Genomic DNA, 17,696 nt, shown 5'->3' with positions numbered 1-17,696 from the left:
TAACCCTAGTCTCAGTTAGTTGTCCTTTGGAGCCAGCAGGGCATAGCTATGATGAGTGGGATGAGGACAGTGGCGAGGGATGAGGAAAGGGGTAAAGAGAAGTTGAGAAGGACGTTTGGAAGCCTTTATAGATCAGATCTGTGACGCAGTGTGGATCAGTGTCCCTGTAGACATCTGAGGACCATATCACTGCATACCCAGCTGACCTCTACCAACAGGCTTCAGCGAGGGGTCATCTATGTAGGTGTGTGTGTGTGCGGTTTGGGGGATTTGGAAATGTGGGCAGAGTGTGTGCACTAAGTCATAACTCATAATCTCATTGATAAATACAATAAACAGAGGTTGTGTCCCAATTCAACGGCTCAGATATGAGACGTATGTGGCAGGGTCTACAGACAATCACAGACCACAAAGGGAAAACCAGCCACGTTGCGGACACCGATGTCTTGCTTCCGGACAAGCTAAACACCTTCTTCGCCCACTTTGAGGATAACACAGTGCCACAGACGCGGCCTGCTACCAAGAACTTTGGGCTCTCCTTCTCTGTGGCCAAAGTGAGTAAGACATTTAAGCGTGTTAACCCTCGCAAGGCTGCCAGTCCAGACAGCATCCCTAGCCGTGTCCTCAGAGCATGCATAGACCAGCTGGCTGGAGTGTTTACGGACATATTCAATCTCTCCCTATCCCAGTCTGCTGTCCCCACATGCTTCAAGATGTTCACCATTGTTCCTGTACCCAAGAAAGCAATGGTAACTGAACTAAATTACTATCACCCCGTAGCACTCACCTCTGTCATCATGAAGTGCTTTGATCATATCACCTCCACCTTACCTGACACCCTAGACCCACTTTAATTTGCTTACCGCCCCAATAGATCCACAGACAATGCAATCGCCATCGCACTGCACACTGCCCTATCCCATCTGGACTATATCTCAGTATTCTACACCATAGTACCCTCCAAGCTCATCATTAAGCTTGAGTTCCTGGGTCTCAACCCCGCCCTGTGCAACTGGGTCCTGGACTTCCTGACGGGCCGCCCCTAGGTGGTGAAGGTAGGAAACAACACCTCCACTTCGCTGATCCTCAACACGGGGGCACCACAAGGATGCGTGCTCAGCCCCCTCTTGTACTCCCTGTTCACCCATGACTGTGTGGCCACGCACGACTCCAACTCAATCATCAAGTTTGCAGACGACACAACAGTAGTAGGCTTGATTACCAGTGATGACAAGCCAGCCTACAGGGAGCAGGTGAGGGCCCTGGGAGTGTGGTGCCAGGAAAATAACCTCTCACCCAATGTAAACAAAACAAAGGTGCTGATCGTGGACTTCAGGAAACTGCAGAGGGAGCACCGCCCTCTCCACATCGACGGGACCGTAGTGGAGAAGGTGGAAAGCTTCAAGTTCCTCAGCGTACACATCACTGACAAACTGAAATGGTCCACCCACAGACAGTGTGGTGAAGAAGGCACAATAGCGCCTCTTCAGTCTCAGGAGGCTGAAGATATTTGGCTTGGCACAGAAAACCCTCACAAACCTTTACAGATGCACAAATGAGAGCATCCTGTCGGGCTGTATCACTACCTGGTACGGCAACTGCACCTCCCACAACTGCAGGGCTCTCCAGAGGGTGGTGCGGTCTGCCCAACGCATCACTGGGGCAAACTACCTGCCTTCCAGGACACCTACAGCACCCGATGTCACAGGAAGGCCAAAAAGATCATCAAGGACAACAACCACCCGAGCTACTGCCTGTTCACCCCGCTATCATCCAGAAGACAAGGTCAGCATAGGTGCTTCAAAGCTGGGTCCGAGAGGCTGAAAAACAGCTTCAATCTCAAGACCATCAGACTGTTTAATAGCCATCACACTAGCACATATAGAGGCTGCTGCCCTATATACATAGACTTGAAATCACTGGCCACTTTAATAATGGAAAACTAGTCACTTTAATAATGTTTACATATTTTGCATTACTCATCTTATATGTATATACTGTATTCTATTCTATTCTACTGTATCTTAGTCTATCTGACATTGCTCGTCCAAATATTTATATATTCTTAATTCCATTCCTTGACTTTAGATTTGTGTGTGTGTTGTTGTGAAATTGTTAGACATTACTTGTTAGATATTACTGCACTGATGAAGCTAGAAACACCCACAATAACATCTGCTTAACACATGTGTGACCAATACAATTTGATTTGATTTGAAATGGCACCCTATTCCCTATGCAGTGCACTACTTTTGACCAGAGGCTGATGGTCCCTTGTCAAAAGTAGTGCACTAAATAGGGAATAGGGTGCCATGTGGAACACAACCAGAGAGAAGCCAGGCAGGCGCCTTCCCTCTCCTCACATCCAGTCACTAGTCTTTTTCAGGAAGAGTTGCTCAACACCTCACGGTCCTGAAGACTAGCTCTGTTTTATTATGACTGTTATACATGAAACAGGTCAGATCCCCCTTGGCACAGCTGTGTATCAACCTACGTCACTGTTTGTGTGGGCTTTTGATGTGGGTATGTAGAACATCAGATCCATCGTAAACAGTACCCTTATTTGCAGACGATATGGTGCTGCAGAGAAAGTGCTGTTGCAGTACTAATGAGAAAAACAGCGTTCCTCAGAGCAGTGGTAGGATCTCTCTGGTGGGAATAGAGAGAGAAAGATACCGGAAGAGTTCAACAGAGTGATAAAGAATAGAATGCAAGTGTGTGTGTGTGGGTGTGTGAGTGCGCGCGCATGCGTGCCTGTGCTCATGTGTGTGTGTGTGTGAGAGAGAGATAGAGCAATGGGCCCTGGAGGACCAGTGTCCTGTTCCTGTCTCTCTCCTCGGGGAGTATAGGGGGTTTCTAACAAATGTGACCACAACATCCATCCTGTGTGTTGTAGGCCTAGGTTGTCAGTGATGTGAAAGCTGGACGTTAGTGATGTGACGCTTCAGTAGTTTTAATGGTTCATAGTGAAACTGAGCCAGCCCCCTGCCCCCTCACCTCCCATCCTCGACAGGAAACTGAGTGAGGAGTGTCTCAATCACAGCTGTCACACACACACACACACAAACCATAGCCCAACTCCATGCATCTGACTTTAAATGAAATATAGAAATATCTCATTTACATAAGTACTCACACCCCGGAGTCAATACATGTTAGAAACACCTTTGGCAGTGATTACAGCTGTGAGTCTGGGTAAGTCTCTAAGAGCTTTGCACACCTAGATTTTACAATATACAATATATTAGTTTATTTTTATTTTCAAACTCTGTCAAGTTGGTTGCCAAGTCTTGCCATAGATTTTCAAGCCAATTTACTGTAAGTCAAAAATGTAACTACTGTAGGGCACTCAGGAACATTCAGTGAACATTCAGTGTCGTGTTGGTAAGCAACTCTCGGTCGTCAGTTGAACAGTATTTCCTCCGACACATTGGTGCGGCTGGCTTCCGATAAAAGTGGGTGAGTGTTAAGAAGCGTGGGTTGGCGGGTCATGTTTCCGATGATGCAGGACTTGACCTTCACCTCCAGAGCCCTTAGGGGAGTTGCAGCGGTGAGAGAAGATTGAAATTGGGGAGAAAAAGTGGGTAAAATACAACAAAAACATGTATACAAATAAAGTCACTATTGGCCTCAAGTTGAAATCCCGGAGCGGTTTCCTTCCTCTCCGGTAACTTAGTTAGGAAGGACGCCTGTATCTTTTAGTAACTGGGTGTGTTGATACATCATCCAAAGTGTAATAAATAACTTCATCGTGCTCAAAGGGATATTCAATAGTCACCCTTCTTTGCGGGGCATTGGAAATCCTCCCTGGTTTTCATGGTTGAGACTGTGTTTGAAATTCACTGCTAGACTGAGGGACCTTACAGATAATTGTATGTGTTTCCAAAAACATAATTCCACTTTGACATTATGGGCTATTTATTTTGTGTAAGCCAATGACACAAAACCTCAATTTAATATATATTTTTAAATCAGGCTGTAACCAGCGGGGAAAGTATATAGATCTAATTTCTTACTGGTACCGAAGTGCGCCCACACATGTTTTTTTTAATACTACGAAAATGACAGGGTAGCCTACGCTGCCGACACCGACATAAAAACGATGTTGTCTGATCCGTATAATCGGCCAACGAAAAGGGGAGACACAAATACAATATGACGTCCATCTAACCTGGATGAGGAAATGATTGTCCAAAAACAAACAGAATTGGCACTGACCGAATGATAAAGACAGTGAATATGTACGCGCTGGGATATGGCCCATGTTTTTCACTGACAGTCGTAACATAACAATCATCTATCTGGTATTTGCAGCGCACGCTGCCCACATTGCTGGCTCTTCCGACTGTTGGCTATGCGATTTCAAATAATCTACCGCTAATGATCCTCTGTGGCCAAATCATACTTTCTGGTGTAGTAACCTATTTTGAATTTTTTGTATTTATTTCTGTATATACGGGAGTAAGCTAATTAGGCTATATCATTTTGGAAATTCAATTTACTTTAGGGAAAGTATAGCTTCGTCTAGCCTAATGGACATGCCGCCTATGACTTTTAACGCAGCGCATGATGATGTTTTCATCTGATTGTCAAACAATCACTTAACAAAGGCGCTCCTGCTGGCTACATTCGTTCACTCACAAAATAATTTAACCATTCAAACCCCAACAGTGCACTGTGCAACAGCAATTTGATGAATGGAAAGAGACATCCGTTACAAACACCGAAGTGTAGTGTAATGAACTGCTGCTAGTGTCATTAAGCTTACACTTGTAGCCTGAACTGAGGCATCCACTGTTGTCTACTCGCGCCTCAGTCTCGTCCACTCATCTCCGCCTTGTCCTTGAGCGTCTCTCGGCCTTGACAAGATGTAAGTGTTCCCCTCAAACCATAACGCAATTTGGAGCATACAACACCCGGTTTTCAGTCCATTCGTTAATTTTTTTCATGCGGCTGACATGCAGTAATGTTAAATTATGGTGTAATAGCCTATCGTTTTTGGACATGTATTAATTGTGATAGGCTCACGTTTTACCGGTACGGCGTACCAGACCTTACCACTTTACTTTCACCCCAGTCTGTAACACAACAAAATGTGGAAGAAGTCAAAGGGTCTGAATACACACACACACACACACACACACACAGAGAGAGAGAGAGAGATTCTGGGAGAACAGGATATGTGGCTGGAAGTTCCGTTTTGAGAATGATGAGAGAGGAAAGATGAGCGCGAGAGATCTTTCCTCGCTCACCTGATGTAGTTTCCTTACCGACATCTAGATCTATCCTCTCTGTCTGCTTGGATGGTCAACTGCTTGTTAGGACGAGGTTTTATGTTTGCACTCAAGTTTTTGTGCCTAAGTATATACAGTATGTACAGTATTTGAGTCTTAATCAACTGTTGGTGAGTGTGTGTCTCTGTATGTATACTACTGTTCAAAAGTTTGGGGTCACTTAAAAATGTCCTTGTTTTTGAAAGAAAAGCACATTTTCTGTCCATTTAAAATAACATCAAATTGATCAGAAATACAGTGTAGACATTGTCAATGTTGTAATTTACTATGGAAGCTGGAAACGGCTGATTTTTTACGGAAAATCTACTTCGGCGTACAGAGGCCCATTATCAACCATCACTCCTGTGTTCCAATGGAACGTTGTGTTAGCTAATCCAAGTTTATCATTTTAAAAGGCTAATTGATCATTAGAAAACCCTTTTGCAAGTATGTTAGGACAGCTGAAAACCGTTGTTCTGATTAAAGAAGCAATAAAACTGGCCTTCTTTTGACTAGTTGAGTATCTGGAGCATCAGCATTTGTGGGTTCGATTACAGGCTCAAAATGGCCAGAAACAAATAACTTACTTCTGAAACTCGTCAGTCTATTCTTGTTCTGAGAAGTGAAGGCTATTCCATGCGAGAAATTTCCAAGAAACTGAAGATCTCGTAAAACAATGTGCACTTCTCCCTTCACAGAACAGTACAAACTGTCCCTAACCAGAATAGAAAGAGGAGTGGGAGGCCCCGGTGCACAACTGAGCAAGAGGACAAGTACATTAGAGTGTCTGGTTTGAGAAACAGACATCTCACAAGTCCTCAACTGGCAGCTTCATTAAATAGCATCCGCAAAACACCAGTCTCATCGTCAACAGTGAAGAGGCGACTCCGGGATGCTGGCCTTCTGGCTACTATTTTTTTTTAAATATATTTTGTCTAACACTTTTTGGGGGACTACATAATTCCATATGTCTTATTTCATTGCATTGATGTCTTCACTATTATTATACAATGTAGAAAATTGTAAAAAGAAAGAAAGAAAAGCCCTTGAATAAGTAGATGTGTCCGAACTTACAGACTGGTACTGTGAATGTGTGTGTGTGTGTGTGCGCGTGTATGAGTTGGTTCTGCGAGTGTATGTGTTTCCTGGCTGTTGGCCCCTGCAGGCCAGATGTGTCTGGGATTGTGATCAGAGTGTTCCTTGTGACTGTGTGAGAGAGTGTGTGAGGAGGAGAGGTGGTGAAAACCCCCAACTCTTATGTGTATGTGGTAAGTTAGACTTACTGGGCCTTTTCACAGCTGCTTCCCCAGCCCAGACCCACTGATGTCAGACCAGACCAGCCTATAGGCTGTGCCAGCTCATCCCTAGCCCAGACTAGACCAGCCAGTCAGGGAAAGGATTTTATAGCGCTCAAAAACATCACACTAACCTCAGTGGAGGGAAAATACCACCAAACTCTCACGGAACTGTCCAATTTACCTTATGGAATATGGAAGGCCAAATCAAAATGTCACCCATGTAACTGCAAAACAACTCAAATGTTGTTTTATCAGTATAGCAACACACATAACTGTACTTGAGTAACCGACTTCACCGTTTGTAGTTACACAAGTGAAAGCAACAAATAAAATCTGGTCAGTTATAGAAGGGACTTTGGATACACGTCAGGCTTTATTGTTTGTGTTATTGATGTGTGTTAAGCTCCTGTGTACACTTTCATAGCTCACCTTTGACCCAGTTGTCGGCTTTCTGGTGAGCTCATTTACAGTAAGCATGTTTACAAATGATCAAATCTCTGTGTATATTTGTGCCATTTTATCCCATCATGGCTTCCCCACAACAGATTAACTGACTGATTGAGGCTGACCTGGCCTGACCTTGGTTTGCGGCCAAAACGGGGTCTTATATAAGGCAAAGAAGTGGGACTGGGTGAAGATGCAGATTTGGGGGACTGACCACTACTGTACAAAGTCATATCCACAGCCACATTACGTATGCTAACGTCTTACATGGACAAGACACTGTAGCCTGTATACACACTGCAAGCTAGACAGACCCATGAGAGAAAAATAGTGACATCTAATATAGTGGCATCTAGTATATTAACATAGTGCATCACGTGTATTGAGAGCAGTGCTGTGTGGGAGAATATTGACATACAGTACCAGAGTCCCCCATACTTCTCCAACCTTCCAGTACTCCACTCCAGGGTTTACCCCAGCCAAGCCTCCAGCCTTACAGAGGAAAGGATTGATTGAGTTTGCAAACAGCCGGCGGCCTCAGTCTCTCTCGTCTCCTCTCTCTGCAGCAGGCCGGGGAGAATGCTATAATGCCCCTGTATCTCTCATGTTTTGGTGAGCAAACACTCGCTCCCCTTTGAAGGCTGGGAGATCAGAGCGGGGGTAACATTCTACGCGGCCACGCTAAGGTCGGTACTACCGCGGGTCTGCTGCAGTGCGCTATGTTGTGCCGCGGCAGCTAGGAGACCCAGAACACACAGTCGAACCACACAGTCGAGCACTGAGCACAAGGCTACCCTGTGTGTGTCTGAGAGAGGGCAACACATCACCCTCCCCCCACCACCGCAGCTCACCCCAACACCCCCTCCTCTCCTCCTCTCCTCCTCTCTGGCCCAATGTCTCCCAGCACTGACTGTGTCTAACTTGGAGACTCCCTGAATTAATCCGTGGTTCTGCTTTTACGAACGTGTGGCGCTTCTGTTGTATTTGTATCTGTTATGCGGAGATGTATCACATGTCCTTTGGTTGGTGTGCAAAGTGCGAGATAGTTTATGATGGGACCGAGTATGAGTCTGGAGGTGTCTGTTCTCCTGAGAGGGGTCCGGTTTCCTGCTCTAAAAGATGGTTTATGTAAATGAGTTGGGTGGGGGGGGGGGGAGACTGTGCAGTGCATCTGAGCGAGAGTAGCTGAAAGAAACAAACAACCTCAGTCAGCCAGACAGCCAGTGAGCGAGCCAGTAACAGAGTTTGAGAGAGAGAGAGAGAGTGCAGCAACTGTGGCATCCCACTCTGCTCTCTCTAGAGTTCACCACTAGCTGTTAGCGCTAGCCTTTTGGCCATTAGCTGTTAGCCTCAGTGTTAGCCTTGCTCATGATGAAAGAGCATTGTGGCCGTGTGCCCCCTCTGCCTCTGCCACCACCGGGCCCGGCCGCCACGCAGCAGCCGCTCTGCCAGCCTCTCTCACCTCGCCCTTCCCCTCCATACCCTGCTGACTACTGCCCTATGTCTGTGTGCCTGTTGACAGATGAGTCGTACCAGAAGCTGGCCATGGAGACCATGGAGGAGCTGGACTGGTGCCTGGACCAGCTGGAGACCATCCAGACCTACCGCTCTGTCAGTGACATGGCCTCCAATAAGGTAAGACTCAAACTCTCTGTATAAACGATACACAGCCTCTGTACCTCTGCCCTTCAAGTCGACAGCCACTGCTAAGCTGGTTTTGAAGAGCAGCCGTCTGTGAATCTGTATGTGCTGCAAAATAGTTAGTTTGCAAGGGCACCCCTGCACCTTACAAGAGCATTTTGACAGATATCTTCATTTTGAAACCCCCTGTAGACCTACAGTATATAAACCTTCAAGCTTGCTTTCAACCGCTGCTGCATTGGCTTGAAGGAGCTGGCAACTAGATGCCGTATATAATGTACCTTCAGGATCCTAAATCAAACAGTGGATTTAGATTGTGACTTGTTTTGTTTTTCCCCCCCGTTGGAACCACGAACGGGAATTGAAGTTGCTGGGTGGTTTTGAAAGTGTATTGCTATTTCTTGACAACAGTGCCAGCCAGGGGGGATAGGTCAGCGGTGTGCTTCTACAATACGTACGAGTACCCTGCATGGTCCCTTTCATGCTTGTGTTTTTACAGTATGTGCTTGTGAATAGTGGACAGTAGGTGTTATGGGCTTGCAGGTCTCTTCATGTCTGTAGTGCACTTGGGTCTGCAGTTCACCATGTGATATTATGTAGTCTTTTTTGCTAAAGGACAAGTTGTGTACGCAGCCTTACAAAAGAAAACACGTCAAATTTCAGGTGAAACCATATTTTCACGTTTTTAAATATAGAGTTTACATGTTAACACCACTTTTTCACGTGAGAAGAAAAAAACATGTTTTCACCTCAGTTGCACATGTGAAATGTGCTGTTTCACATTTGAAAATCGATCACGTGAAAATCTAATTTGCAGTTTCGCATGTCAGAGAACTTCACATGTGAAAATCTCACTTTCACATGTGGAATTGCAAGTTCACATGTGGTGGTGAAATGTTGTTCTTCTCACGTGTGAAAAAGGTTAACACACGTATCAGTAGTAATGTTTCCACGTGTGGAATTGCAAATTCTGCAATGCCATTCTGTGAAAAGGTAACTTAGCCAAACAGAGTAGAATTATTATAAGTGTGTTAAAAATAATGATTTTAAAATTGTATTTCTGAGCCGTCCGTTCGGGCTGTAAATGCTGCAGGCACACGCCTCTCTTCTTCATACGTTGGTCAGTGAATGTTGCAGGAAGCCCAGAGAAAAGAACAGGTTAGCAAGCGCTCCGTGTCTCCTTATTGATCCTTTTGAACATGTTAAAAATGAGCGCTGTCCAGATAGTTTGGTGCACCTTTTTTTTTTTATCACATTTGTCTGGAAGCTTTCAAAATACACTGAAAACGTCCAAAATACATCTTTTTTTTTGGATCAAAACAACAATGTGACGTCAAAAAGAAGTTGACTTTTTTTGTTAAAGAAAAAGAGTGCTTATCAATTTACCAGATTTTGCTCACCGTTTACTTTGGACAAAATCAAAACGGCAATATTCTTGTGACGCTTTTTGTATAAAATATCTTAAATGACAGCTCAATTTGAGCCAATTATGAATTTGCGATTATTCACAGCAAATCCTGCGATAAACCCGATTTACATTTTGAATCGTTTGACAGCCCTAGTTGACATTACTTGTTCCCACATTCACTTGTTCATGTTTTTTTTTTCCAAGGGCATACAGTAATGTGACAACTGTAACACCAAAGGTCTGTGCATGTTTTAGTGATAGTTCTGTTAGGTGGAAGAAGATAAGTGGACATTGAAAGAATAGAGGCGAGAGGCTGTAAAAGTTGTTTCCAGGCTGTCCTTTGATTGTTACATGCTCATGTGCAAATCAGCTGCATATTTGTTTGCAAGTTAGTTAACCACTGCATCTCACAGAAACAATGTGCAATTTTCCATACAAATATGTCCTGCTCAATTCAATGCAATTTCATGTTTGCAATTTCATAGCAAGAGAGTGTTTGTGGAGTACTGCGTATTTGGGTAAATGGAGAGTGTGTGAGTGTGTACTTGTCTTCCTACCTTATCAGGACCCAAATGTCCTAGCAGTTAGGTTAGGGTTTTGGGGTTAAGGTTAGGGTTAGGGTTTTGGGGGTTAAGGTTAAGGAGTAGGGTTAGTGTTATGTTTAGGGTTAGGGTTAGAGAAACTATGATTTTTCTTTTATGGTCAAAATCTTTACTCCCCAAAAAGTCCAGAAATGTCCTGAAAATAAAAGAGATGCCTAGGACCCTTGGACTGTGTGACTGTCTTCCTGTCTCCTTCCTGGTACCCGCTCAGACCAGACTACAATAGAGCTCCCAGAATGCCTTGGGGCAGGGTTAATGGCCCTGTTTATTTGGCCCATTGCTGACGTCATCAGGACACACGCAGGACAGAAGGGACTTTTACTAAAGACAATGGAGGAGCTTGCATGCGCGCACACACACACACACACACACACACACATTTCATAGGGACTGACTGACAGACAATACAGACTTAGAAAGTTATTGTCGCTGGGCAAATGAGGTTTAGTCACTCAACAGACACTGAACAACTGACAGATTATTGATTCAAACTCATTCACCTTGGTTGAAAAAAAGCCAAAAACAAGAAACACACGATCCAGACTGAGAAGCCGTCCCAGCCTAAAACAGTCACATGGACAGACTGAATGACTGGGCGCCAGACAGACTGAGGGAGGAGTCACTGATGGATGCTGATTCAAACTATTCTGTTTCAGAATATCCCTGAATCTTTCATATAGTGTATCTTCCTGTGTTGATTCAATTCCCTGTCTTCAGAGGAATCTCCCTGTGTTGATTCAGTTCCCTGTCTTCAGATGAATCTCCCTTTGCTGATTCAGTTCCCTGACTTCAGATGAATCTTCCTGTGTTGATTCAATTCCCTGTCTTCAGAGGAATCTCCTTGTGTTGATTCAGTTCCCTGTCTTCAGAGGAATCTCCTTGTGTTGATTCAGTTCCATGTCTTCAGAGGAATCTCCTTGTGTTGATTCAGTTCCGTGTCTTCAGAGGAATCTCCCTGTGTTGATTCAGTTTTTGTCTTCAGAGGAATCTCCCTGTGTTGATTCAGTTCCCTGTCTTCAGAGGAATCTCCTTGTGTTGATTCAGTTCCCTGTCTTCAGAGGAATCTTCCTGTGTTGATTCAGTTCCCTGTCTTCAGAGGAATCTCCCTGTGTTGATTCAGTTTTTGTCTTCAGAGGAATCTCCCTGTGTTGATTCAGTTCCCTGTCTTCAGAGGAATCTCCTTGTGTTGATTCAGTTCCCTGTCTTCAGAGGAATCTCCCTGTGTTGATTCAGTTCCCTGTCTTCAGAGGAATCTCCCTGTGCTGATTCAGTTCCCTGTCTTCAGATGAATCTCCTTGTGTTGATTCAATTCCCTGTCTTCAGAGGAATCTCCCTGTGCTGATTCAGTTCCCTGTCTTCAGATGAATCTCCTTGTGTTTATTCAATTCCCTGTCTTCAGAGGAATCTCCCTGTGCTGATTCAGTTCCCTGTCTTCAGAGGAATCTCCTTGTGTTGATTCAGTTCCCTGTCTTCAGATGAATCTCCTTGTGTTGATTCAGTTCCATGTCTTCAGAGGAATCTCCTTGTGTTGATTCAGTTCCCTGTCTTCAGAGGAATCTCCCTGTGTTGATTCAGTTCCCTGACTTCAGATGCATCTCCCTGTGTTGATTCAGTTCCCTGACTTCAGAGGAATCTCCCTGTGTTGATTCAGTTCCCTGTCTTCAGAGGAATCTTCCTGTGTTGATTCAGTTCCATGTCTTCAGAGGAATCTCCCTGTGCTGATTCAGTTTTTGTCTTCAGAGGAATCTCCCTGTGCTGATTCAGTTTTTGTCTTCAGAGTAATCTCCCTGTGTTGATTCAGTTCCCTGTCTTCAGAGGAATCTTCCTGTGTTGATTCAGTTCCCTGTCTTCAGAGGAATCTCCTTGTGTTGATTCAGTTCCCTGTCTTCAGAGGAATCTCCCTGTGCTGATTCAGTTCCCTGTCTTCAGATGAATCTCCTTGTGTTGATTCAATTCCCTGTCTTCAGAGGAATCTCCCTGTGCTGATTCAGTTCCCTGTCCTCAGATGAATCTCCTTGTGTTGATTCAATTCCCTGTCTTCAGAGGAATCTCCCTGTGCTGATTCAGTTCCCTGTCTTCAGAGGAATCTCCTTGTGTTGTTTCAGTTCCCTGTCTTCAGATGAATCTCCTTGTGTTGATTCAGTTCCATGTCTTCAGAGGAATCTCCTTGTGTTGATTCAGTTCCCTGTCTTCAGAGGAATCTCCTTGTGTTGATTCAGTTCCATGTCTTCAGAGGAATCTCCCTGTGTTGATTCAGTTCCCTGACTTCAGATGCATCTCCCTGTGTTGATTCAGTTCCCTGTCTTCAGAGGAATCTCCCTGTGTTGATTCAGTTGCCTGTCTTCAGAGGAATTTCCTTGTGTTGATTCAGTTCCCTGTCTTCAGAGGAATCTCCTTGTGTTGATTCAGTTCCCTGTCATCAGATGAATCTCCTTGTGTTGATTCAGTTCCCTGTCTTCAGAGGAATCTCCTTGTGTTGATTCAGTTCCATGTCTTCAGAGGAATCTCCCTGTGTTGATTCAGTTCCCTGACTTCAGATAAATCTCCCTGTGTTGATTCAGTTCCCTGACTTCAGATGCATCTCCCTGTGTTTATTCAGTTCCCTGACTTCAGAGGAATCTCCCTGTGTTGATTCAGTTCCCTGTCTTCAGAGGAATCTTCCTGTGTTGATTCAGTTCCATGTCTTCAGAGGAATCTCCCTGTGCTGATTCAGTTTTTGTCTTCAGAGGAATCTCCCTGTGCTGATTCAGTTTTTGTCTTCAGAGTAATCTCCCTGTGTTGATTCAGTTCCCTGTCTTCAGAGGAATCTTCCTGTGTTGATTCAGTTCCCTGTCTTCAGAGGAATCTCCTTGTGTTGATTCAGTTCCCTGTCTTCAGAGGAATCTCCCTGTGCTGATTCAGTTCCCTGTCTTCAGATGAATCTCCTTGTGTTGATTCAATTCCCTGTCTTCAGAGGAATCTCCCTGTGCTGATTCAGTTCCCTGTCCTCAGATGAATCTCCTTGTGTTGATTCAATTCCCTGTCTTCAGAGGAATCTCCCTGTGCTGATTCAGTTCCCTGTCTTCAGAGGAATCTCCTTGTGTTGTTTCAGTTCCCTGTCTTCAGATGAATCTCCTTGTGTTGATTCAGTTCCATGTCTTCAGAGGAATCTCCTTGTGTTGATTCAGTTCCCTGTCTTCAGAGGAATCTCCTTGTGTTGATTCAGTTCCATGTCTTCAGAGGAATCTCCCTGTGTTGATTCAGTTCCCTGACTTCAGATGCATCTCCCTGTGTTGATTCAGTTCCCTGTCTTCAGAGGAATCTCCCTGTGTTGATTCAGTTGCCTGTCTTCAGAGGAATTTCCTTGTGTTGATTCAGTTCCCTGTCTTCAGAGGAATCTCCTTGTGTTGATTCAGTTCCCTGTCATCAGATGAATCTCCTTGTGTTGATTCAGTTCCCTGTCTTCAGAGGAATCTCCTTGTGTTGATTCAGTTCCATGTCTTCAGAGGAATCTCCCTGTGTTGATTCAGTTCCCTGACTTCAGATGCATCTCCCTGTGTTGATTCAGTTCCCTGTCTTCAGAGGAATCTCCCTGTGTTGATTCAGTTGCCTGTCTTCAGAGGAATTTCCTTGTGTTGATTCAGTTCCCTGTCTTCAGAGGAATCTCCTTGTGTTGATTCAGTTCCCTGTCATCAGATGAATCTCCTTGTGTTGATTCAGTTCCCTGTCTTCAGAGGAATCTCCTTGTGTTGATTCAGTTCCATGTCTTCAGAGGAATCTCCCTGTGTTGATTCAGTTCCCTGACTTCAGATAAATCTCCCTGTGTTGATTCAGTTCCATGTCTTCAGATGAATCTCCTTGTGCTGATTCAGTTCCATGTCTTCAGAGGAATCTCCCTGTGTTGATTCAGTTCCCTGTCTTCAGACGAATCTCCCTGTGTTGATTCAGTTCCATGTCTTCAGAGGAATCTCCCTGTTTGATTCAGTTCCATGTCTTCAGATGAATCTCCTTGTGCTGATTCAGTTCCATGTCTTCAGAGGAATCTCCCTGTGTTGATTCAGTTCCATGTCTTCAGAGGAATCTCCCTGTGTTGATTCAGTTCCATGTCTTCAGAGGGCCAGACCCGTAGTCCAACACATGGTTCTGCTTTGGCCATTATTTGGGCCATTGTGATGAGAGATAAGATAACATAAGACACTCATAGGACAGACCCCTAGTCCAACACATGGTAGGGAGAGGTTATCTTAAAATCCATTGTTTCTGTACCGTTAGATACCCCACTGACCCCATTGAACTGTCTTTGTGCGCGGTCGAGACACTTGATCATGACCGTCTCCTTTGCCTTGCTTGTACTGTACACTGAAGTGTATTTTTTAATGTAGACAACTTTCACAGAGTAGCATTGAGCATGATGCCAGCTGCATTCACTGTCATGAAGAGAATACAAATGTGTCTTAGAATACGGTTTCAGATGACGTTGGAGACAACATTCTTGAAGATCTGACAGCATTTGAAACCTAAGTAAAGGGCGGTGAAAGTCTTCAGTTATGACATTTCGACTGATTCCGGTAAAACACCCAAGGTAAAGTGCATCGAACTTTGTCCGTGTCTGTCTGTCTGGCTCTATGACTGTATCGGATTGCCTGTAATTGATGTGCTCTTGCTCAGACTTGCATCTTCCGTGTAGGAGTCAAGAACAATTAGAAGTTTGACTGTTCCTTTTTCCCCCCCGAGTCAGGGTTTCAAACTCTCACTTCTATTAGTTTCAACAGGTCAAATCAGGAGAGGTAGGTTATCATTTTATTTATTTTGAATCTGCTTTTCAAGGAAACGCACTGTTTGGACTGACAACAGGAATATCAGAATGATCATGATATTGTTAGCAGTGTCACTGACAGTGTAAACAATGCTACCCTGATGCTGGCTGCTACAACTCTGGGTTAGAGAACAGGCAGTAGACTGTCAGGGGGAGAGAGGCAGAACTACCCAAGAGGGTGTGTGTGTGTGTGTGTGCGTGTGCGTTGAGCAGAAGTCACACACGCACTCACACACCCAGCTCCCTCGCGATAAGAGTAGGCAAGCCCGAGCACCCAACTCAAAGTGAGTCAGTAGAGCTATCGCGTTTCCTCACCCTCCCCACGTCAGAGTCTGAGGCTTGGCCCTTACTCACAGTTTCAGTACATACAGACACTGCTTCCGCGAGCCCCGGCACTCTGCAGGACTAAACCCAACCAAGCTGCTCATACACACAAGATGGGAGCCTGCTGCCTGGAAAAGAAAGAGAGACAGTTGGGGAAACTGAACGGTTGGAGAAAGGTAGAGTTCAAATTCTTTTGGAATTGTTTACTTGTTGAAGCTTTTTCCTATTTTGAAGCTTTTAAATGGACTTTTCTGATCTATTTTGGGGTGGAAATCTATTGGCGTATTCATACTGAAGACTTAAGTTCTTTTTCGCATCATATGCGGTTGCTTTAGGGTTTTGCCATTGCTGTATGTTAGGCCTATACAGAGTTTAGTTTTATTTTATGCTGCTTTTAACCAAGTCTTGGGGAAAGTTATTTCTCTGCCTGCAAGTCTTTATAATTATAGTTTGTGTACACTTGGGCTATTTGGTAAGATTTTGAGAAGTACACCAATATAAATGGATGTAATGCTGGTCCTTTGTCATGACTGGACTGACGACAGCAGAGCGCACCACTGGTCAAAGCTGCAGTCGTGGATGCTTTGTCTGAATTGGGCTGCCAGAGTCTTTGTGGCTCTGTCAGTTGAGTTTCTGTGCTATGGCTTTCAGTGTTCACTGATACATTTTTATCAGTGAAATATTAACGTAGACTTTTTGAGTCCTTTTGAGAGTTGTGAGACAGCTGTTTGCTGGAGATGCTTAAAGTTTACTTTAACTTTTCAATGTTCATGGAATATATTTCAATCAGAATTCCTTAATTGATAGAATAACAAAGCCGTCACCCCACCTTTGTTTAGGTAAAGAATCATTTTTAAAAAGATTAGGGATGGTTGTGGAGGAATGTACCCATTCTCAAATAATTCAAAGCAAGAGTTGCGCTACCAATCACTGATCATCCATGATATCATTTTGAGGCTATACAGTGTTTGCTTGCATTTACTTTGTATACAAAAATTGAAGTATGACAAGCTTCTATTTTGGGTTCTGATTGGGTACAACAGTTTGAACTAAAAAAAGAAAAAGAATATGGACGTAACATGGATTCTAGCATCAAGGACGTTGTTGTTGTTGTTCTCTGAAATGTCCTCCATCATTCCGTTTATCCGGAGAATCTGCATGTCTCCAAACCAAGTTGTTGAGTGAACGAGGAAAGTGGCCTGCTCGATACGTGGTGCTTCCATCCTTTGCTAATACCACCTGCCAATGACCCCGTGAGCCATGAGGTGGTTTCTTGTCAGATTTGTGAAAGAGTCAACATCTGCCATTGAATACGGTGAGGCGGCGGTGTTGAACTCCTACGTCTAAAGTCCACGATGAGTGAGTTTAGTGCAGCGTATCTAACGGATCTCTCTGTAGGTTGAGATGGGGCTGCCAAACACAAGTGTAAACCACCCGGATCTCTCTGTAGGTTGAGATGGGGCTGCCAAACACAAGTGTAAACCACCCGGATCTCTCTGTAGGTTGAGATGGGGCTGCCAAACACAAGTGAAAACCACCCGGAGCTCTCTGTAGGTTGAGATGGGGCTGCCAAACACAAGTGAAAACCACCCGGAGCTCTCTGACAGCGGCAGTGACGGGACATTCAACCCGGTGTCAGATTTGAGTGATATGCCTTGTTGTTTCTTTATTTGTTCCGCCTTCTCTTTAATCATCTATTTCCCCCTTTCTCTTGTATCATGCAGTTTGCCAATTCCTCTGATGATCTTGTTTGTGGGCTAATGACGGCATGCCTATGTGCACACGTGCAGACACGCTTACGCACGCGCGCACACACACACACAGACAGACACACGTTGCCATCGCAGCCAGAGCCAGTCGCTTGTGAGTCGTCAGAGGTAGTGTGGATTCAGGCTCTGTGGGGTTGGTCTC

General features: G+C 44.6%; 1 protein-coding gene across 3 annotated transcripts in view; it reads left to right on the top strand.

Annotated features, from left to right (window-relative positions):
• The window catches only part of pde4ba (phosphodiesterase 4B, cAMP-specific a), a 166,715-nt gene that overhangs the window by 134,879 nt on the left and 14,140 nt on the right, over window positions 1-17,696 (top strand). For 2 of the 3 annotated variants that reach the window (XM_031833639.1, XM_020492939.2), the window contains exon 6: window positions 8,538-8,650. In XM_031833639.1, coding sequence (XP_031689499.1) covers window positions 8,538-8,650 — 113 coding nt within the window. Of the gene's footprint in view, window positions 1-8,537; window positions 8,651-15,792; window positions 15,962-17,696 lie in introns of those variants that run through there. The other variant, XM_020492940.2, reaches the window with a different exon arrangement.

This window comes from Oncorhynchus kisutch, linkage group LG10 (assembly GCF_002021735.2).
Source record: "Oncorhynchus kisutch isolate 150728-3 linkage group LG10, Okis_V2, whole genome shotgun sequence".
Classification (NCBI taxonomy): Eukaryota; Metazoa; Chordata; class Actinopteri; order Salmoniformes; family Salmonidae; genus Oncorhynchus; species Oncorhynchus kisutch.
This window is presented reverse-complemented; position numbering and strand designations above follow the sequence as displayed.